General features: G+C 43.2%; 1 protein-coding gene across 3 annotated transcripts in view; it reads left to right on the top strand.

Annotated features, from left to right (window-relative positions):
* Positions 1–23,621, top strand: part of AKT3 (AKT serine/threonine kinase 3) — a 297,009-nt gene that overhangs the window by 138,272 nt on the left and 135,116 nt on the right. For 2 of the 3 annotated variants that reach the window (XM_032801103.2, XM_032801111.2), the window contains exon 3: positions 3,999–4,124. In XM_032801103.2, the coding sequence (XP_032656994.1) occupies positions 3,999–4,124 (126 nt within the window). Of the gene's footprint in view, positions 1–3,998; positions 4,125–7,037; positions 7,250–23,621 lie in introns of those variants that run through there. The other variant, XM_032801112.2, reaches the window with a different exon arrangement.

Raw genomic sequence — 23,621 nt, 5'->3', positions numbered from 1 at the left:
AGAGCAATTCAGATCTTCATTCTCATGACCCTGTGGTAGTGAAGGCAGCAATTAAACACCTGCGGGTTAGCCTGTCTCAGCTCACAGGACTTGGGCTGCGGGGCTGTAAAATCGCTGTGCAGACATTCAGGCTCAGGCTGCAGCCTGAACCCTTGGATCCCACAGCCTGAGCCCAAATGTCTATACAGCAGTCTTCTATTCCAATGTTGACGTACTCAATATTACCATATTCCTTGTATAGTTACCTCAGCTTTTTTTTTTTTTTGCCTTTGTCAAAGATCCAGACTTTTATTTTCATGTGAATCAGAATTTCTGTTGCCACATCAATTCCCAATTTTGGGGAACACCCTGGTAAATATTGCTAGAGCAGCGAAGAAGCTGAAGCTGACTCCTAGGTTACAGAATTTTCCTTGTATGTGAAAGTGCCATTATTCTGTAATAACTTTAAATACTTTGACCAGAGTTAAAAAGATGCATGAATAACTTTGGTTTACTTCAGTGCAATGTGTAAAATTAGATATCTCTTCCAAGTCTAGTAAGCAGATTCTAGGAGAACATGTTTTTCAATTTAGAAGGGCATAAATTTAAGCAAAATAATAATTTAGCTTACATTAACCCAGCAGGAAGCTGGGTACAAACTGAATAGTTCTCTATAGGAAAAATACTGCTATTTTAACAACCTCAAAGGCTGTAATTCATTAAATTGTCAGGCCATCTTTTCTGCTGGTTAGCCCATGTGGACTTCTCTTTTCTCACAAAATCCTTTACTCTAATCTTAACATTTGAATATACAAACTTTCAAATGTACCGGTAAGTCTTTTGCAGTTCTTTTTTGTTTAAGGTACTTGGTAAACATATGTTCCATTCTGAAAAGTATATTCTTACTATGACTTCAAATTTAATATTAGCTGCTTCTTTAGAAATATAACAGACTTTAAATGATGTTTACATATGCACATATTTTTATTGCTGAAAAATATAAAAACTTAAAGTTGGAATGCAGATAGATCATTTGGAAGTCAGAGAGTTGGCCTCCTTTCCAGATATCCCTGAGATATGTAGTATATGAGTAAAAGCAGCAGAGAATCCTGTGGCACCTTATAGACTAACAGACGTTTTGGAGCGTGAGCTTTCGTGGGTGAATACCCCACTTCGTCAGACGCAGGTAGTGGAAATTTCCAAGGGTAGGTATATATATGCTAGCAAGCAAGCTAGAGATAACGAGGTTAGTTCAATCAGGGAGGATGGGGCCCTGTTCTAGCAGTAGAGGTGTGAAAACCAAGGGAGGAGAAACTGGTTCTGTAACTGGCAAGCCATTCACAGTCTTTGTTTAGTCCAGAGCTGATGGTGTCAAATTTGCAGATGAACTGAAGCTCAGCAGTTTCTCTTTGAAGTCTGGTCCTGAAGTTTTTTTGCTGCAGGATGGCCACCTTAAGGTCTGCTATAGTGTGGCCAGGGAGGTTGAAGTGCTCTCCTACAGGTTTTTGTATATTGCCATTCCTGATATCTGATTTGTGTCCATTTATCCTTTTCCGTAGTGACTGTCCAGTTTGGCCGATGTACATAGCAGAGGGGCATTGCTGGCATATGATGGCGTATATTACATTGGTGGACGTGCAGGTGAATGAACCAGTGATGGTATGGCTGATCTGGTTAGGTCCTATGATGGTGTCGCTGGTGTAGATATGTGGGCAGAGTTGGCATCGAGGTTTGTTGCATGGATTGGTTCCTGAGCTAGAGTTACTATGGTACGGTGTGCAGTTGCTGGTGAGAATACGTTTCAGGTTGGCAGGTTGTCTGTGGGCAAGGATTGGCCTGCCACCCAAGACCTGTGAAAGTGTGGGATCATTGTCCAGGATGGGTTGTAGATCCCTGATGATGCGTTGGAGGGGTTTTAGCTGGGGGCTGTATGTGATGGCCAGTGGAGTCCTGTTGGTTTCTTTCTTGGGTTTGTCTTGTAGTAGTATATGAGTGTTTCTTATGGTGATAATTTCGGCTTCATGTGAACACTGATCTCTTTTAAGAAACCTAGACTGAAAACTGTTTTTAATCTTTAAAAAATTGGATTATGCAGAAGGGAGCATAATAATTTTTATAAGGGAGCATTTTATAAATTAAGCAGAGGAAAATGAGTATATCTTGATAACTATTAAGCTATTTCAGCAATTAAGTGAAATGTTAACCGGTATGTTGTTTGTTTTATTCTTCAGATTTCTGAAGTGCAAGTGTGGGCATCCATCCATTTTTCTGGGCATAGTATCCATACATTAAGAATTACAATATAAACAAAAACCTACTCATAAATATATTCACCTAAACCCACTCCATTTTCAATAGCCTTTATCCAGGCCAGTTTTGTTAGAGCAATAATGATCATTCCAAGAGAAGGCACACCCTTCAATGTATCTGTGTGCAAAAATTATATTAACTTCTTTTTGTGGGGGAAGTAATATCCTGAAAAAGCAAGTTTGGGTATGATTCATCTGTAGGAACCAGGCAGAGTTAATGTATTTTAAAGAAAGACATCCATGGTGCAAGAGACCTGAGAAGTTGTGCTGTATTGTATATTCCTTATGGAACGACATGTTCTGCATCTGGCTATCATTGTGGGCTACTGTATTGGGGCTGAAACTTAAGGCAAAATCATGCTGTTTAGCACTTAAATCAATTCCCATGTTACATATAATATACAAGTGTATTCACAAAACCCTTTAAAGACCCAGATATAGAAGTGTTGCGGGAGGTTTTGTTCATAGTAGACAATACATCATTACTGGTTGATTGCTACAGCAGATTTGTGAATTATTTGGCTGAAGACATTGCCTTTATTCCTGAAATATCACTGCATAAATTATCTAGATAAAACATTTCTCCAAAATTCATCATAAAAAGTTTTGAAACCAGTCACTTTTCTGATTTCAGAGTTCTTGATTCAGACCATTTTGATTTATTGGAGAAGATTGGTTTTCCATATTTTAATCTAGTAATGCATGTAAATAGCTTGCATTAGTAATTTTTCAGAAGATAGAAGTTAATTCCACATCATCTTCTGCTTGGCATACTAGTTTCACTATTTTCTTATCCACACTTCTGTGAAGGAGCAGGCTACCATTTCAATAGTTAGTGAAGTTCTTGAACTTGCATTATGAAAAAATGGATTTACTTCTTGTTGATAGATTGTCTCCTTTACTATCACAACTGTATGTGTTAGATTTTGCTTACTTCTCTGGCTATATCAGGTGCACATTTAGCTGGTTAATAGGGAGATCTTGAGATTGATTTACATTCTTTGTGGAAAATGTTCAGCACACATCAGTGGAAGAAGGTGGTAATATGATTTAGTGGCTGAGGGCTTGTGGTTTACAGCACTTCTAGTAACCAGTGCATCTGTCCAGTTCCTTTTAAACTGCATTTGATTATCTTTTCAAAGCATGTGTTAAATATAAAAGCAATTTTTAACAGCTCTTTGATCTCAATAAGATTTTATACAGTATATGTACTTTCCTCTGTCCATATATGTAATTGGACAATTTTATGAACCTCTGTTTTATTCTTACACTGGATTTTGCATTGTGTCTTTTCATGGTAGATAAGTTTTGGGAAGCTAATTTGTAATCAACAATTCTTACAAGAGAGAAGGTCCATTTTTACCTTCTTTGCCTTGGATTTTACCACAATGTAATAAACAGCGCATGCTGTTTCTTTATTGTTCATTTCACTTTGGGAACAGTATCTAGGGGATGTCAGTGTTTTTAAAATAATGTATGTGATCTATGTGTAAGGTTTCTCTTTGCCCACAACTCTGCGTGTATTGTTGAATGAATCTCTGGAGACATAAGGTGTAATTAATTATAAAAGTGTGACATATTTCTCTTTTAAATGAAGAAAATTGTTCAAGCAAATTCTGACATTGTTAATGTTGGGCACGGATACAGCACTGTAACATCCCATATCAGTCCTTTTTTTCTTTAGTATTAATGCATATTTTTCTCATATAGGAGAATATATCAAAAATTGGCGGCCAAGATACTTCCTGTTGAAGACAGATGGTTCTTTCATAGGGTATAAGGAGAAGCCCCAAGATGTGGATCTACCATATCCCCTCAACAACTTTTCTGTAGCAAGTGAGTCTCTCTTCAGCATGTTATACCTACAGTATTTAAATCACTATAAATGTATTTAATTCTTTGCACATAATTATATATTTACTTACATTAAATATATTGACTGTATTAAAATATTGTAGATCCCTTGGTAGTATGTTTATGTAAACAGGGAAGGACATACATTATCACTCAATTTAAAATGTTAACTCTTAGCATATTAATAAATACCTACTACATTACACTTTATATCTGTAATTTAGAAATTCACTGTCAAACCTAAAAGTTTGATGCCGTGGGTCAGCGTTGTTCCACTGTGGCTGAAGTCAAACTCTAAACAACACCTTTGGAAATACCACTAAAGTTTTATCTAGGTTTTGAGGCTTTTCTAATTCAAGTTTCTTAGTTAAGGTTACAGGTAATGAACAACAACAAATTAGACAAGTGACTGTCATAAGATGTACATTTGTGATAAAACGTTACCTATAGGAAGACACTCCCACCTTTCCCCAGTAATATCTATAAAATCACTTTAAAATTCAAAGTAATTAGAAAATTATCCAGACTGTCAAATGGCACAAAATCAAGCTAAAGGATTAGTTTCTTAGATAATCAGGTAATCAGTAGTTCCAAGCAATCAAACAATTTACATGTATTAGCAAGGCTGTGAAATATGCATCCAGTGGATAAAATGGAGCTATCTTGATTTCTATTTTTTTATAGAACTTGTTTAAAAGGTAACCTTTTAGATTCAGTTCATCCCCAGAAGGTAGGGATAATAGAAAGGTGTTTACAAATGAAGACATATGGCCTATATGTTTGCCACAAAAATGGAAGTACTTGAGGGACTAAACTGAATAAAGATATTATGTGGACAAAGACTGGGGTTTTCAAAAGAGCCTAAGGGAGTTAGACACCCAAATCCTATTGCAAGTTAACCTGAAAAATAATATGATAACTAAGCCTTGTAATTTGTAGATCTATAAGAATTAGAGTTTGGAAAGAATTTTCAAAGGACCATACAGGAGTTAGATTCCCAAATCTTATTAGGCATTTTTTTTTAAATCTCATCCATATTCTACATCCTTTGTGAAGGAGTGTTCTGCCTTTTTACGAGACAACCAGGAACTCTCAGCCAAAACAGCCTGGGTATATTTAAGGAGGTTGTCTGGTCAGCCCTAAGGCTTGGCCTGTTTGAACAGAAACAGGAAGGTGAACAGGAAAGAAGGGACTAAAAGCCATCCAGGTTGCAAGGTGTGATGAACTCTCTCCAGTTCTGGAACAGTAGCCCAACCAGGCTCAGAGGCCTTGTTTTTGGACTTAAGTTTGGGATCTCTGAACCAGGGTACTGAGTTTAGGACCCTTATTATTCCAAGTACGCCTTTGATGCTGGTTTATTAAAGGAGACACATTTATTTTAATTTGTTTGTTTTGGCTCCTCATTGCATCAGTCTGTGAATGTGAACTTACTGACACCCATAGGCAAGGTACACCTGTAGTACCGCACTTGGTCGCAACAGGACATTTTGAGATGGCCCACATTGTTAACAGTCATATAGATCCACAAATTATAAAGTTCAGTTATTGTAATACTTGTCAAACTATCCTGTTAGAAAAGAAAACTGGTATGGTCTGATACAGTACACAGTCTATTAGTTAACGCATACTAATAGGAATTTATATAGAATACAGTATATCATATAGCATCTGTAGCTCAGGTAGGAGAGCAGTGAAGAGAGATCCTGTGGCCAAGTTTCAGAAAGAATGACTATGGGAACAGTAGAAGGATCAGAGAGTAGCATTTCATTGTTACATTAAAGAGAGGGTTAAGAAGTTATATGTTGCAGAAAAAATGCCTCTTGATATTTGGTTTGAAAAGTTAGGGAATTGGCTGTGTGCAGGGAAGTTACTTCATGTGGGAGCAATCTGTAAAAGAAACTTCCTACTACTCTGGAGAGATGAGGATGGTAAATAGAAAGGAACATGGAGAATACAGTAGAAGTTCTGTTTGGTAATTGTATTTGCAGTAGTTCATTGGAAGACTTGGAACTAGGGTAAAATACTTTGTACTGGATTCTGACATACACAAGTAACCATTGAAGAGTTCTAAGAACATGGGAGAGGAAAATAAGGTGTTACCTTTTGGACACACTTATGTTAAGTGTCTTGGATTTCCATTAACATCTAAAGAGTAGAAATCAGTATTGTGCACGAGAAGAAAGAAGACGACATATTGATATCTTGGAGATGTGACATGATGGTGGTCAAGCCATGAAGGAAGCCCTGGTATTGTAAAGCCTGTTTTATGCCTTTCATCAAATGTCAGAGCAGCAATTTATGCTTCCTCTATAAGGAGGTACTAAGCTATTAAAATCATTATATTCGATGCAAGGGTCTCCTTGTTCTCCCTTGCCAAAGCTGGAACAGAGACAGGAGAAGCCATGCTGGTTCTCTACATGCTCTGGCAACCAGTTCCACATGTTGCCCGTGGGTTGTATGAAGAAGTACTTCCTTATGTTTGATTTAAACGTGCTGTCTATTAATTTCATTGGGTGACCCCTAGTTCTTGTGTTATGTGAAAGGGTAAATAACACTTACTTTCTCAACACCATTCATGATTTTATAGATCTCTATCATATCTCCCCTTAGTTGTGTCTTTTTTTAAGCCGAAGAGTCCCAGTGTTTTTAATCTCTCCTCATATGGAAGATTCCATGCTCGTAAGAATTTTTGTTGCCCTTCTCTGTACCTTTTCTTACCTGTGGACCTTGATGTGACGGAGAATAGGAAAAATTTGTTTCTGGTTTACCAGAAATTTTCCGTTCTTCAAATAGCATGGCCCACAGATCTAACCCATGTAGGGCCTAGGATCTGTTGACTAATTACATTAGTTTGTACTCCTATATGCGCTGCAGTGGGATTTTAGATACATATATTGTAGCTCGTGTAATGTGTAATCATTAGTTTTGGTCAGTGGTATTTTTCTGGCTGTGGAAATCATCTCAAATTGGCAGGCTGTTCAGATTGGAGTGGCTTTCCTTTCCTGCCAAGGATGACAGATCTGCTTGTGCCTCCCTTGTGCCATGCAAGCTGAAGACCTGTTATCATGGATCTGTGGACTGTGATACTTGAAGAGATGACATTTTTGGTAAGCAAGATACATTTTTCTGTTTTGGAGGGAAATCATTTGGATACTCTTAACATAAATTATTGTTGATTAAGAGTGTCTGTAAGAATAGAAGAAGATATGTTTTTGTCTAATAAAGAATCTGGTAATACGTTTTAAGAAAAGAATAAATGTAAAATTCAGGTAAATTTTTAGTGTCTGAGAAACTTGAATCTTCTGCCATTGGTCTGTGGTTAAATAAAATAGAACTATTTCATAAATCATTAGATGTTGTTTGCCTTACAGCCATGTTCCAGAAACAAAAATATACTTGGAGAAAAAATGCATTATGTGGCTGCAGAACATAAAAATAAGTTTTGAGAGTTTGAGTGAGGATTAAGTATGCAGACTGCCCTCAGAGTAGCAGCTGACATTAACTATAAACATAAAAATAACATTGTATATGAAAGATTTAAAATCATAATGCAAGTTGCTGTCACACAGTAAATTGACAAAGGAATATACTTTTGTTTTGTTCACTACTTAATTAGGGAAGATCAACAATTTGAATTAAACTTACCTCTCCCCCTCCACAAAAAAAAAAAAAGTCTATGCAAGTGAATGAAAACAGCATTCTATCTCATTTACAGCACCTGGTAAGCTTTAATAATTGGTCTAATGGCCTCTGACTGGAGAGTTCCTGAGGTGCTGCAGATTTGCAGCCGCTGGCAATGTAGCATGTTTATTCCTAATAAAAGGTCAGTAAGTTACTTCTCATAGGATATGTCTACAATTTGAAATTAGGTCGATTTAATAGAAGTCAATTTTTTAGAGATCGATTTGATACAGTCGATTGTGTGTGTCCCCACTAAGTGCATTAAGTTGGCGGTGTGCATCCACAGTACCGAGGCTAGCGTCGACGTTTGGAGCGTTGCACTGTGGTAGCTATCCCACAGTTCCCGCACTCTCCACCCCCCATTGGAATTCTGGGTTGAGCTCCCAGTGCCCGATGGGGCAAAAATGTTGTCGCGGGTAGTTCTGGGTACGTTGTCAGGCCCCCCTCCCTCCTTCTGTGAAAGCAATGGCAAAAAATCCTCTCTCGCCTTTTCTCCTGGGTTACCCGTGCAGACGACAAACTATGGCAAGCATGGAGCCTGCTCAGCTCACTGTCACTGTAAGTCTCCTGGGTGCTACTGACAGATGCAGTACTGCATTATTACACAGCAGCAGCTCCTTGTTGTTGCAAGTTAGCGAAGATGGTTAGCAGCCATATTGCACTATCTGCTGCTGTCTCCTGGTTGCTCCTGGTCAACTTTGGTGAGGTCGGTTGGGGCGCCTGGGTAGACATGGGTGCTCTTGGCCGGCCTCGGTGATGTCAGGCGGGGGCGCCTGGACATAAATGGGAGTGACTCCAGGTCTTTATCTTCTTTAAGTTTCGTCTAATGGAGATTCAGTCCTGCCTGCAATATCATTCGAGCTGGAGGGCTCCCAGTGGTTGAGGAAAACGCCAGACAGCTACCAGAGCTGATGCCAATGTAGATGCTCCGATTTGAGTTCCCACTCTACCAGACATCGCATGGGGGACTCCTCTTGAGATTCTCCGGCACCGAAGTGTCATAGCTCCGGCCGCTGGGGCGAGTACAGGAGCAGCACCTCGGATGGGTACCAGTCTTCATTGTCGAGGTCCCAGTCACATGGACGGCACCGTCGTAGGCATCGTCGCTCTCACTGTTCCTCTGGTACCCTACAGTCGACAGTGTCCTCAGCATTGGCACCCAGCCACCCATCTCCAAGTTGTGTGGCTCAGCAAGAACAAACTGTGCCACCTGGCCCCCAAGTCAGTCAGTGGCATGGAACACCATAGCAGGGGCAGTGGTGTCAATGAGCACCGTGGCCTCAGATGCCTGGCCAGGCGAGATGTTGCTTGGTGGCTGGAGTGTCCCAGGCTCCTTTGGCCTCCCCTCCTCGGCAGAGGGAAAAGTCAATGGGTCTCAAGCTGACGGCACTGCACCCGGACTCAGACCTGGGCATCGACTCACCGGTACCCACCGATGCCCTAGGCACCGTGGCGGTCCCCTCACCGACACTGGAGGAGGCCATAACGGCACTGCCACCCTGTCCCACAGGAGGACTTCAGGGCTCACCAGGAGCTCCTTAAGTGGGTGGCATCCAGTTTCCAGCTCTGGGCTGAGGAGATGGAGGAGCCATCTGACTCTCTTTTTAATGTGCTCTTGTCCTAGGCACCTGGCTGGGTCGCCCTGCCTCTCCACCAGGGGGTAGCCAATATCTTGACTACCCTGTGGCAAACCCCAGCTTCCTTAGCCCCCATCTCCAAGAAAGCAGAGAGAAAATACTTCGTGCTGGCTGACGACCCAGGAAAGCACACTTGGGAATTCCTCCCTGTGGGGTACTGTCAAGCCCTTTCACCCCTCCCTCCGCGGGGAAAGAGCTGAGAGAGAAAACAAAGGAAATCAGCTGTTGCCACGAGCTAATTAAATAAGATATGCACAAACATAGGAATGACCATACTGGATCAGACCAATGGTCAAATTAGCCCAGTATCTTCTTAAAGTGACCAATGCTAGATGCTTCAGAGCAAATGAACAGAACAGGAGAATGCACAAACCTCTTAGGACACAAAAACCCAATCCTGTTTTTCAAAAAGGTAAATTTTATTGAAAGAAAATACATCTGGAACTTAGGCTATTGCTAGTTTTAAAAAGAGCAAATATAATAATTAAGCATCAGGAATGGTTTTCTTGAGGTCCAGCTTAATGGTTACATGCAAAACAAAAGCATTTGGGGGTTAGCACAGAGGAGTCCACAAGCCACAAAGAAATAAAAGAGAGAAACCTAATTGCGTCTTCCTAGACATTTCCTGATATACTTACGTATCTGCGGGTTTCAAATGAATAGTTTCTAAATATGATCTGGTGATTTTTCATACCTGGCCCACAGCTTTTTACAGCATAGCTCCAGCCCTGTCTCTGCTGTCCCCTCTCTCTGGAGAACAACAGACAGACAAAGGGAATTTTTTTCCCCAATTTTAAAAAGTTCTAGCCCTCCCGTTGGGCCTTTTGGTCAAGTGCCCACTACCTTCCTTTTATCTATTGGCTTTTTTAATCCTTTATAGGTAAAGCAAGTAGAGAACAGCTACTAACAGGGATTTTGTAGCTAAATGTCTGACTGGGTGTCCATAAAAGGGAGCTACCACCCTTCATTTATCACAGCATTGTTGCTCTGTCTAGACAACCCCTATGTTCCCCAGACATGTTGGCACTCTCTGTGGTTTTATTCCTAATATCTTCCAAAATTATTAAAAACACAGCAGTATATTATTCTATCCGTAACCCTGCACAGTGAATACTTTCTATCTGCTCTATGGTGACTGAAGGGAAATGTTGAGGGAACAAAACCTGCATTTTTCTGTGCAAGGCCCTCGTTTCGGACAAGGCTAGGTATATTTACATTGATAAGACTTTGATTCATCATACCTTTTTTGGGCAGGAGTCTAAATAGTAATGCCCTAAGTTTTGTTGTTCATATCTTTTCTGTCACAGGACCAAGTATTTCAGTGATGTTACTTTTCTCAGGATGATTTAGAGGAAACATAGGGGACTGCTTAAAATGGCTTACAGTTAGCTTAAACCTCTCCCCTCTGACCCATAGGTACAGTATTTAGTTTGAAAATTTAAAGACAGTGGAGACGCGCATCTAAATCCCTCTGTCACCGTGTTCAGGGTGCAGTCCAGACCAGTGAGGGGTTGTGTCATCTCTTACCCTATAACCCTGAGTGCCCCACAAAGCTTTGCTACTGTAACTTCCTGCCTGGAATGTTCAGCCAGCAATAAGCCTGCAGGCCACGTCTTGAGTGTCCGTGTACACTGGCAGCTCTGGTCCAGCAATTCTGATTCCACCAACCCGTTGTCAGCCTTAGTTATTACAACCAGCAAGCCTGAATTACAACCCCAGCACACTCCCAGTCCTGAATTTTCCCAAAACTACGTTATCTTTAATGTCTATTCTTCTCCTGAACAGTTAAGAGAAATCATAAGGTTCATTTGTTCCTCCAAAGACACAGAAGCACATCACAGCTTATAACCTTAACTGGGGTACACCTTTCCATTTAAACACAGTACTGAATTGGTTTATACTAACAGTAAAACAAGATTATTGACAAAAGAAGATAGGCTTTTAACTGAATTAAAGTATGAGAGAGAGAGTTAGAAAGGGTTATAAGCAAATAAAAGTGAAAACATGCATCTAAAACTTGACCAAAGCCTGTACTGTACTAGATCAAAATGGTTTCTCACCAGTCATTCTGTTTCCCACGCATGGCTGGCTTTCCCTTAGTTAGGACCTTTCATGGAAGTACAAGGTGTGGCTTTCCTTTTCTTTCTAGATGAAAGATCTTTTCTAAGCAGGTTTCTCACCTGTATTCGGTTTCCAGTGACTTCCGCGGGCTCTTGGTTAAAGGCCCCATCTTTCTCAGCTTCAAAGAGCTCTGGCCTCTTTTTGTCTTTCTAATGATGGATGTCAAAGATGTTTCTGTCTTTTCTTGTATCTTTCAAAGTTCAGTTACTTTAGTTCAAGAGACAGGATGACCTCATATAGTCTTTTCCCTTCCTGTTGGCTTCCTATCCTCCTGTATGTAAATAGGCCTTTCATTGTTTTGATTTCACCATGCTCAATTTACATAAGAGACAGATAAAAAGCTGCTTTTTCTCCTGTCTGGGAGGGAACCTGTTTCTCCGTGTTTGGCCACAGACTTTAAAGCCTAATATCATTAAGTATCTATATTTCCTCATATAGTATTAATCTATACATTTCACCATATTAATCACCAGTGTGTCATTAGCTTTCAGAGAAGACCTCACTCTATATACTTTTATAATATAGTAATATTGAATACAATCAGTTGTTTCAGTTGCTTATCACGTGAGGTTCAGCCCCCTTCCCCTTTATAGACCAGTAAGCCTTTGCAATGTATTCTTTGAAAAGTAAACCCAGATAAAACTCCTTAAAAATAAACTCCTCTCTCCTCCTGGGTGTCGAGGCCATGCTGTCTCCTCCCCCACTTGTTTGCTTGATAGCTTTGTTTATCTGATATGTAAAATTGGACCTTCATTGTCTCTGCCTGATAATCAGGCTGGGCAGAGAAGCAAATAATCATTCCTTTACCTAGGGCAGACCTGTTTACCATCTCCTCCTGACATATTTGGATTTAACACACTTTGATAATAATTCCAGCATACATCCATAACTCTTAATACATAACTTGGTCATACTGCACACAAGAATATTGATGTTAAATGAGTTATTAGTTTTTAAATGATCCCTCACAAGTTATATTATGTACAAAGATTATTAGAACCGTGTGAAGGCTGTGATACAAAGATACTTAAGGTCACACCCTTCTTTTAAGACTTCAGCAAAGGAGCTTTGGAGTTATAAGAAAAAAGGGGGTGGGACTGGCTACATGCCCAGAAAAATTGCCCAGTTAGAAAGAAGTCCATATTAAATTTGTCAAATGTATGAAGAGGAATCCAATAAACTTCCTAAATAAATGGGGAGGGGAGGCAGCAGAGGGTAAGGATCCACCTGAATCCTGTATCTGTAAATAAATATTATGAGATCTCATTTCAATAAACTGTGATGGAGAACTCAACCAAAACCTTGATAACTATTGTGACAAAGTTCCCCCTCTACCTTGGTGGGTCCTGCGCTTATTGGCAGATTTGCTCACCTCAGTGATCTTCCCCACAGTCCAGGTCAACTCCTCCTGTGTCTGATCAGGAGTTGGGAGATTTGGGGGGAACCCGGGCCCATCCTCTACTCCAGGTTCCAGCCCAGGGCCCTGTGGATTGCAGCTGTCTATAGTGCCTCTTGTAACAGCTGCATGACAGCTACAACTCCTTGTGCTACTTCCCCATGGCCTCCTCCAAACACCTTCTTAATCCTCACCACAGGACCTTCCTCCTGGTGTCTGATAACGCTTGTACTCTGTAGTCCTCCAGCAGCACACCCTCTCACTCTCAGCTCCTTGTGCCTCTTGCTCCCAGCTCCTCACACGCACTTCCTCTCCTCTGGCTCCTCCCCACCTGACTGGAGTGAGCTCCTTTTTAAACCCAGGTGCCTTGATTAGCCTGCCTTGATTGGCTGCAGGTGTTCTAATCAGCCTGTCTGTCTTAATTGGTTCTAGCAGGTTCCTGATTACTCTAGTGCAGCCCCTGCTCTGGTCACTCAGGGAACAGAAAACTACTCAGCCAGTGACCAGTATATTTGTCCTCTCCCAGCCTCCTGTACCCCACTGGCCTGGGTCTGTCACACTATAGATAAGTGTGACAGGGTTGGCTTAGCCCAAGAGATCACATCTGCCACTTAATTTTTGCACTTCTTGAATACCTGCTGAATGCATGTACAGATCTGTTCGGTTCAAACAACATCCCTCCACTTATGGTCTAATTTATTACATACAATAAGTATAGCAGTAGTGCTTCCCTTGTGCAGCACGGGGTTCACAATAAGCACTCTAGTTGCGACGAGGATGGCTTTGTCTGGGTCAGTGGGGGAAAGAAAGCCACGGTGCTCCTTTAATTATCCCCCTCCCCATGCCCAGCATCATGGGACATCAGCTTCCTTGTGATCTTGAAGATAGGACAGCTGGGGGACGAATATCTTCCCAGCTGATACACTGGACTGAAGGATGCAGTAGAAGCCCATTGGCCCCTGTGCACTGAATGAGAAGGCTTATAAGCCCTTTCCTGTGCCCAGGACACTATTTTGCACCCAGGAACAACAGCTCCCTCCTTCCATTCCTTAGAATTAGAGCAGGATCAGGATTTTGGACCTTGCTGAAGGCATTGTGCTAGTTGACTTTTTGAGGCTTGGAATTAATTTTTCCCTCATTGCCAGATTGGCCTGGACCAGCTGGCTGATGGTTTTGTTTTGTTTTGTTTTGTTTTGCTTTCCTCTTAACTGCCTGGGCAGGTTAGGGAGGATAGATTAGATTATAAACACTTTGGGACACTAGACTTCGTTGTAGTGATGCTGTGTGCTGCATTTGGTCTCAGGGTCAGATAAAAAGCTGAGAAAGAGAGAGGAGAGGAGAAATAGGAGGGACAGAAAGGAATACAGGAAGGAAGGGAAGACAGAATAATTAGGCTTGTGTCTTCATTGGTGCAGCGGTGATGGCCTGACATTTCAATATGTTGAACTTCAGGGCTCATGAACAAAGGATAGTTTCTAGCAGAGGCCTGTCTGCCTTTCCCCCAGGAATCTGTTCCCCATTTGTTCCCTCCCCTCAAATATTCCTTTTTAAGGAGCCCAAAAGTGGGAGATGAATTATTATTCTATTAGCTAATTAGGCCTAATTTTTGACACCCCGGTTTTGTTTGCCATGTTGTCATTAGCCGTTTGGTCCCAGGATATCAGAGAGACTGAGTGAGGTAATATCTTTTATTGGGCTGGCTTCTGTTTGTGGAAGATACAAGCTTTCTGATTCAACACGTCAGTTGGCTGTATCCGTAGTCCTTGTTTCTGGACTAATTCAGTCTCTTTCTGTCTGTACCCTTTCCTGTCAGCATTTGTTATTTTAGGTGACTGTAACACTTTATAAACTCTCACCTGCTTTTCCACAGTTGAGCTCACAAATGGACCTGCTAGGTCTCAGTTATTACAACAGATTCAGTTCCCTGATTAACTGGAAGTGGGATTATCTGAAGGCATACCTTCAACAATGTGGGTGATGGGGTTGAGGCTCATATTGTCTAGCATAGAGATGGACCATCTCCTTTTCTCTATACCCTTAATCCTTGTATGAAGGGAAGCCAGTAGCATCACGGCATTGGTGTTGCAACCTGGTTAAAGATTTGGATAGGGTTTGGGCTAAGGGCAGCCTTTTCTTGGTTGATATGGATTATGTAAGGATGACCACATTGCACTGGATGAGTTATTGCTGGATAGTTTTTGGAATGTTTTAAATTTACTAATGTTGTGGCCTAGTTAAACCACTTTTCTGGTACATTATTTTTATTTTTGGTGTCTGGGACAAAAATTTCATGCCAAAAATCCCATGCTATTTCATCCTCTTGCAGTAGGGTCTCACAGCGTCTTCTAGGCTCTGTAATCTGTCAGTCCTCCGTTTGGCTCAATACTGTTGTCAAGCTTCTTGTTTAGCCTAATCAAAAGAAGGCTGAGGGAGGATATGATTGCTCTATATAAATACATCAGAAGGGTAAATACCAGAAAAGGAGAGGAGTTATTTAAGTTAAACCCGATTTGTTCATGTGTCCACATTGTATATAAACTGGCCATCAACATGTTTAGGCTTGAAATTAGACTGATGGTTAGAAATCTTAGAGGAACGGCCTTCCACGAGGAGCAGTGGGCGCAAAAAACCTAACTGGCTTCATGACTGAGCTTGATAAGTTTATAGAGGGGAAGTACACTTGTAGTATGTGAGGAGGAAAAGCTGCCACTCACCCCCGAGCAAGGAACCCAGGTGTTTAGCTGAGCAGTGGCTGCTTCTTGCCAGGGAAGGACAGGGTGGCCTGAGCAGAAGGGATCCAGGAACACATGTGCAATCATGGCATAAGACAGTGCTACTCCCAGAATGGCGAGGAGGGAGGATATTGCTGCCGAGCACTGCAGTTCATAGTGGGAGGGAAGAAAGGAGAGGAGGATTTGGGTTAGGTGATAGAGATTCATCAGACGCCATCCACAGCTTTTAGTGGCGGCAGCACAGGGCAAAGTTGGAAAAGCACTGGCCTTCACACCATAAAACTCTTTAGGGACAACACTTGTACCAGGTGGATCAGTCCCATTTATTGATTAGGATCTCCCTTACAAAGGAGGAGGGTGAACACCACCACCACCACCACTTCTGGCCCCACAAAGGCACTCTGGTTGTAAGGGCCAATGTGTCTTAAAACCAAACAGGCTTGTGTTTGGTTTAGAGGCCAGTTTAGAAGCCCATGGATTTATAGGACCTTTTCCTTCAGTTAATTCCCAAGCTCTGAGACATAGGCCAACACAAAAAATTATACCAGTGTAAGCAGTCAGGATGAGCTCTACCCTGACATCTGGTGGTGAATTATGGTGAGTGTGGAAAAGAGTTTCAGGGACTGATTGTGTTTGCATAGGCACGCCCACCCCGCCTAGCATAGCCCACGGCAGCCTAAAATGGTTACTTTGACAGCTGTGGGATCCCCAATTTCTTTGATATTGGAGTAGGAGGAATAAAGTGTTGTCACCCTCATTATGTGAATGAGGAACTATGAAACTGCCTTATGACAGAGAATCTCACCATCAAGTAAATAGCACTCACTAGACAAGGGACATGGGTGCCAAAACCCAGTACAGGTGTGTGTACCTGATGGTATGGGCCCCCCTGGAGGGCCTAGCACATCTACTGCACCTCCTTTTCTCTCTCCACTGTTGAATAGCAGAGCTAATTTTCATTCTATTAGGAGTCTAGCTAGAGACTGCTGAGCTGAATTCACTTTGGGCCAATAGTGCACCAGCACTGGGGCTCCCCTACTACAAGCTGAAATCACTAAAAGCTGAAATCACTAAAAGAGCTAAAACTACTGAGCTGAGATCACTGAGTGCTGTGTTAACTAGTGGGGGAGCCTGAAGATATACTACTAAGCAGCTGGCAGAGCAGTTTGCAGGACAGTTGGAGCAGCGAGCCAGCGCAGCGGAGTGGAGATGAGCAGTTTGTGGGGACAGCTGGAGTGGTTCATGGGATGGCTGGTGGAGCAGAGCAGCTTGTGGGACGGTCAGATCAGCCCACGGAACAGTGAGCGGAACGGAGCAGTTTGCAGGGACGGCTGGAGGAGCGGAGCGGCTTGTGGAGCAGAGTGGTGAAGTCTGCAGCAGACCTCCACGGAGAGGTGGGGCAATTGGCCTTGCTCACGTAAGGTGCCCCTTAACACCCTGTGTACCCCCCCCAATTCCACCCAGGCTGGGAGGGGGGCGGGTAAAACTCTGCAGATGAACTTTTGAACACTGGGATGGCACTGACCAGGGACAGAGACTTTTGGGTTGTTGGACTTTGGGGTGATTTGGACTTAAGATCCTGAGGGGAAAAGGACATTGCCAAACGTACTTGGAGGTGGGTCTTTTGCTCATGGTTTGTTTTATAATCCTGTTTGTGGTGTTTCCCAAACGTAATGCTGCATTGTTTCCCTCCTTTAGTAAAAGGATTTTGCTACACTCGGACTCCGTGCTTGCGAGTGGGGAAGTATTGCCTCCTAGAAGCGCCCCGGTGGGTGGTATGTAAATTGTCCCAGGTCACGGGGTGGGGGCTCGAGCCGGTTTTGTATTGTGTTATTGAAATGGAACCCCTGGATACTGAACTCGGCCCTTGTTGCTGCCAACTCAGAGGGGCAGAAGGGTTACACCAGTTTAAATAAAGGTGTTTTTTTGTTTTTGTGTTTTGTTTTTTTTAAAGAACTGATTTAAACTGCTGGAAAACCCTTTGTGGACATACTTAATTTTATGTAAGCCTTGGTATATGTTGGTTTAGTTTGCATTGGTAAATTTACAGGTGCAAGCTAAACCGTTTTAAAACAGAGGAACTATGTTCATACAAGGTTTTGAATTGATTTAACTAAAATTAGTTTAATAATTATTTTTGTTAAACCAGTGCAACTTCAATGTGTAGGCAAGGTCCTAAATTCTCATTTTATATTGGAGAAGCCTCCTGTTTTTAGAAAACCATTATTTTCCATACAAAACAAGGCATTCTGGCTGTCCTGTATGATGGGGTACACACATCATGATACCAAAAAGTTTTACTTTACCACCATGCTGACAGGAGAAAAGAAGAGAGAGAAGTGCCTGGCTAGGAGAGAGAAGTGCCTGGCTAGCAGAGAGAGAATGAGAAGATGCTTTTTTCACAGAATATCAGTGGTTTATCATTATTAACAGATCCAGTGTTGTGTAAACAAAAATGAAAGCTGATTGTAATGTCACTTTGTGTAAACTACTGCACCTTTTGGCTGCCATAAGTGCTTTGTGCTCTTTCAGGGACCCACTGATAAAAATTATGTTTTGCAAATGCAATGAATATACGAGTAATCACACACCAGGTTCTTAACTAGATATCCTTGAAAAATGGCTTTCTGCCTTCATCATCTGTTTTATCTAAAGAGTAATTGGGGAGAAATATATCCCTTCACAGGAACCTTTGAGTTTTGGCCAAAAGTGAGAGCAAGTGGATTTTACCTTTGATACCTTGAAAGATTGTGCTTGCAAGGCACTCTGCAGTGGAGCTTTTTCTTGTCTTTAAAAAAAGATGGTTAAGGTGAAGATACGTTCTAATAATGAGTTCTTCTTCGAGTGCTTGCTCATATCCATTCCAGTAGGTGTATGCACCGCGCGTGCACGTTCGTCGGAGAACTTTTACCCTAGCAACTCCAGTGGGCCGGCAGTTCGCCCCCTAGAGTGGCGCCGCCATGGCGGGTGATATATACCCCTGCCGGCCCGCCCGCTCCTCAGTTCCTTCTTACCGCCGTGTCGGTTGTTGGAACTGTGGAGCGTGGCATAGCTGACCTCCACGTCCCTAGCTTCTCTTGTTATTGTTATAGTTACAGTTATTTGTAGTTTACTTAGTATTATATAGTTAGTTAGTTAGCGGGTTCGGGGCTCTAGCCCTCTCTCGTGCCCGGCGCCGGGTGGATGCCTGGTTCGCCGGGATTCAAAGTGTGCTCGGCTTGTAAAAAGCCGATGCCCACCAGTGATCCCCACGACGCCTGCTTAAAGTGCCTGGGGGAATCACACATCCCAGGGAAGTGCCGCATCTGCAAAGCCTTCCGGCCGCGAACTAAGAAGGAGCGAGACCAACGCCTCCGGACGCTTCTTATGGAAGCGGCACTTCACCCCGCGCTGTCGGCACCGAGCGTGGCTCCGGCACCGGATCCCTCAGGCACCGCGAAAGCGCAACGGCACCGCCTGTCTCTGGCACCGGCTCCTGTGAAGAGGTTGTCCTCGTCCTCTACCCCGGCTAAGCAGCCCCGGAAGGAGCACCCAATGCCGGCCGCGCCATGGGCTTCGTTGACTCCGGGCCGGGCAGGTCCGTCGAGTCCGATCCCTCTTAGCTCCCCGCCAAGATCTGGGGTTGAGCTCGTAGTCCCGTCCACGCCCGAGACATTCTCGTCGGCAAGGGACCTTATCGCCTTGACGGGACCTCCAGTCGCTGCACCTCTCAGCGTGGCTCCTGAGTGGCTAACTCGTCCGAATTACATTGCTCTTCCCCAGTGAGGCAGGTCCTCTGGGAAGTAGAAAACCATCTACAAGGGCACTACCGTAGCCAAATGTAAGCGTTTTACCTGCTGGTGCTCGAAAAGCGCTTCCATCCCACAATGTTTCCTACCAGTGATTCTAGATTACCCTTGGTCGCTCAAGGAGCAAGGCCTGGCCCTGTCCTCTCTCTGCGTTCATTTAGCGGCCACTCCACTTTTCACCCAGGGAGTGAAGACAGCTTTGGTCTTCTCGCACCCAATGGTGTCTAAGGATTCCTCAAAGGGCTGAGGCGCCTTTACCCGCAAGTCCGCCCCCCAGCCCCCTCCTGGGATCTCAACCTGGTGCTATCCCGTCTCATGTCTCCCCCGTTTGGCCGCTGGCTACGTGTTTCCCCTTCTTTACTTGTCCTGGAAGACGGCATTCCTGGTGGCGATCACTTCTGCTCGGTGCGTGTCGGAGCTGCGCGCCCTCGTCATGGATCCCCGTATACGGTGTTCATCGGACGAGGTGCAACTGAGGCCGCACCCCGCATTTCTTCCCAAGGTTGTCTCGGCCTTTATGTCAACCAAGACATATTCCTGCCTGTCTTCTTCCCAAAACCACACTCGCTCTCACAAGGAGCAGCAGTTACACTCCTTAACGTGCGCAGAGCGCTCGCCTTTTACATAGAGCGAACCAACCATTCCGTAAGTCCGCCCAACTCTTTGTTGCCGTCCGGAACGAGTTAGAGGGTTACCAGTCTCCTCGCAGAGGATTTCCTCATGGGTGACTTCCTGTATACGGACCTGTTACGACCTGCCCATCTTCCTCCGGGCAGAGTAACGGCGGCACTCTACCAGAGCCCAGGCTTCATCGACAGCGTTCCTCGCACGAGTGCCTATCCAGGAGATCTGCAGGGCAGCGACCTGGTCCTCCGTGCACACCTTTGCTACTCATTATGCCCTGGTCCAACAGTCCAGGGATGATGCGGCGTTGGCTCTGCTGTATTGCGCACAGTGACCTCTCACTCCGACCCACCGCCTAGGTAAGGCTTGGGAATCACCTACTGGAGGATATGAGCAAGCACTCGAAGAGAAAACACGGTTACTCACCTTGTAACTGTTGTTCTCTCGAGATGTGTTGCTCATATCCATTCCACACCCGCCCTCCTTTCCCCACTGTCGGAGTAGCCGGAAGAAGGAACTGAGGATGGGTGGGCCGGCAGGGTATATATCACCCGCCATGGCAGCGCCACTCTAGGGGGCTCCTGCCGGCCCACTGGAGTGCTAGGGTAAAAGTTCTCCGACGAATGTGCACGCGCGGCGCGTACACCTACTGGAATGGATATGAGCAACACATCTCGAAGAACAACAGTTCAAAGGTGAGTAACCGTGTTTTTCAGATACCTTTTTATGACAGTTTTCCTCTGAATAATGCAGAAGGATTAGGGATTAATTCTGAAGTGCCTTACTACCTTCTAAATAGAGAAGTTGGTGTTGCTTTTCTTAATTTAAGCTTATAGTAGGTCAGAGGTACTTTTCATCATTGATATGATGTTAGATATTGAAAGATGAGAAACTAAGGTTCCAGCAGTGAACTTTTTTATCATCTTTTGAATTCCCAGTAAAGGAATGATGTGAAAAATTATTATTTTTTTAAGCAACAGGATTAATTAGGTCTAAGGGAACTGTCATTAGACATAGCTGTTATATGCTAGCAATTCCATAGGTAAGGTTGCAACGAAGTTTGAAGACCAATTTTTAAAATCTCTCTAAAATGCAATTGAATAGTTGGATCAGCTCTAAACTGGCATACCTGTTCAGGATGGGTTAACATTTGTGGTAACAAATTTGGATTCATTTTGTCATACATCCCTAAGATACTAGGTGTGACAAAGTTCCTCCTCTACCTTGTGGGTCCTGCGCTTTATTGGTGGATTTGCTCACCTCAGTGATCTTCCCCTCCTGTGGAACCCACAGTCGGGTCAGCTCCTCCTGTGTCTGATCAGGAGTGGGAGGTTTGGGGAACCCAGGGCCACCCTCTACTCAGGTTCCAGCCCAGGGCCCTGTGGATCACAGCTGTCTATAGTGCCTCCTGTTACAGCTGCATGACAGCTACAAACTCCCTGGGCTACTTCCCATGGCCTCCTCCAAACACCTCTTTTATCCTCACCGCAGACCTTCCTCCTGCTGTCTGATAATGCTTGTCTCCTCAATCCTCCAGCAGTTCACTCTCAGCTCCTTGCCCTCTTGCTCCCAGCTCCTCACACATGCTCCTTTCTCCTCTGACTCCTCCCTCCCTGACTGGAGTGAGCTCCTTTTTTAAACCCAGGTGCCCTGATTAGCCTGCCTTGATTGGCTGCAGGTGTTCTAATTAAAGTAGCTATCTCCACTGCCCTAGAAAGATCTAATTGGCCCACGGGCCTTGATTAATTTACTGGAGCAACTGCCATTTGGTTACCACGGTACTAGGGATTTGTTTAGCCTGGGGCTAACATACCTGTTTCTCAGCACTTTACTGTAGCCATCTGGCCTTGCCCCATCACAAAGGCCACTCAAAATTACCTTTCTTAATAAATCTTTTGAGGGGAAAAATGATGAGAAAGGGAGACATTAGCCTGATATTTTTGGATTATTTCCATTGTGATCTAGTGGCAGCAAGAACAAGTTCTGTTACTTGAAAATAAAAAAATTTTTAGTTTGCCGTTGGCTTTGTAAAGTGAGGCACTGTCTAGTTCTGAGTCAGCATAGCTCCTACCTTTAGGAAATACCTGATATGTTGCTTGATCTTCTGTTGTGCCTGTGCAGCTGAAACAAGAAGAGATAGCAAAATATGTCTAGAATGATCATTGCTTTCCATATTAGTTTTGCCACAAAGGCCACACTGAGGATCCCATTGGTGCATATGAATAGGAGTCCTAAATTGGTCTGTTGATAGGGAATGGGAATATCACAGCACCTCTCTATTGCCTACCCTCAAAGGAACATTTAAGGTCTGTAAGTATCTTGTATGGGAAATGCTTTCTTTACTGTGCAGTTTTTGGTTTTCATAAGTTTGTCATTTGTTGTTTCTTGTAAAAACATCTTTTCCCAAGGATATATATTGAGACCTTAACTGAGCATTCTGTAGTTTGGGTTTTTTAGGTTCCATTTTCCAGAAAGGTATTGCAGTGTTCCCAACTCTCATGATTTTTTTTTTTTTTTGTGAGTCTCATGATATTTGGTGTTTTCCCCAATGCTTGAGCCCTTGGAGTCATGTGAATACCTGAGAATGCCAGCTTTAATTTAAAAAAAATGCAAGCCCTCTTTGTTGCTGAAAAATCTCAAAAATATGAGGCAAATGTATAAAACCAAGAAAGTGTAAAAAAAAAACATCACATGTTTTAATCTTCTCATTTTTTTTAGTACAAATGGGGGTTTGACTCATGATTTTTTAATACTGGGATGGCAACATAGTGACAGAAAAAAGCCGTTACTGGTATTTGTAGTATACCACAACAACCTTTAGTCCAGTTTAATTAAATTTTTTGTAAGTGAACATGCATTCTCTGAGGGATGTATTTGGGAGAGGCCCACACCTGAATACAGCGCTCAGTCTGTTAGCCGGTTATATTTAGAATCTACTGAGACCAGCACCTTACACTGAGAGTGCATCTAACTAGTGGAATCCTAAAACCTCCAGCCATGTCACTGGTTGACCAGGCTGATAACATGGCCCTCAAAGATCAGCTTCAGCACCAAAGCCAACTAAATGGTCTAAGCCTCATGACCGAACTTCCAAGTCAGCATCACTTTTGACGCTAACATCTAAGAAAGGCTCTAGCACTGGATCTTCAAAATCCTTACCTCAGTTGCCATTTTCCACACCTTTGCAGTCTCAAGAATCCTTCTTGATACCAAAAATAATTGGCAACAGCTTCTCTTTACTAAAAAGGATGTGGCACCATCTATTTCTCACTCTTCATTGGCACTGGGCACTCCAGCACTGGAGCATTGAAGAGAAGAGTCACACATCAACTTGAATGAGACAATCAGAAAAGAAAAGATATCACTTCCCGGGAAGGCACCTTGACCCTCCTAAGCACCAGGGCAACACAAGAGAGCTCATTGTCCAGTGCGCATCCCATTTATGTCTCTGGCATTGCCAAGACAAGAGGATCACCCACTACATTGGACCATTGAATCTC

Source organism: Chelonoidis abingdonii, chromosome 3 (genome assembly GCF_003597395.2).
Source record: "Chelonoidis abingdonii isolate Lonesome George chromosome 3, CheloAbing_2.0, whole genome shotgun sequence".
Classification (NCBI taxonomy): domain Eukaryota; kingdom Metazoa; phylum Chordata; order Testudines; family Testudinidae; genus Chelonoidis; species Chelonoidis abingdonii.
The sequence above is the reverse complement of the archived record's forward strand: the minus strand, read 5'-3'. Positions and strand labels throughout refer to the sequence as shown.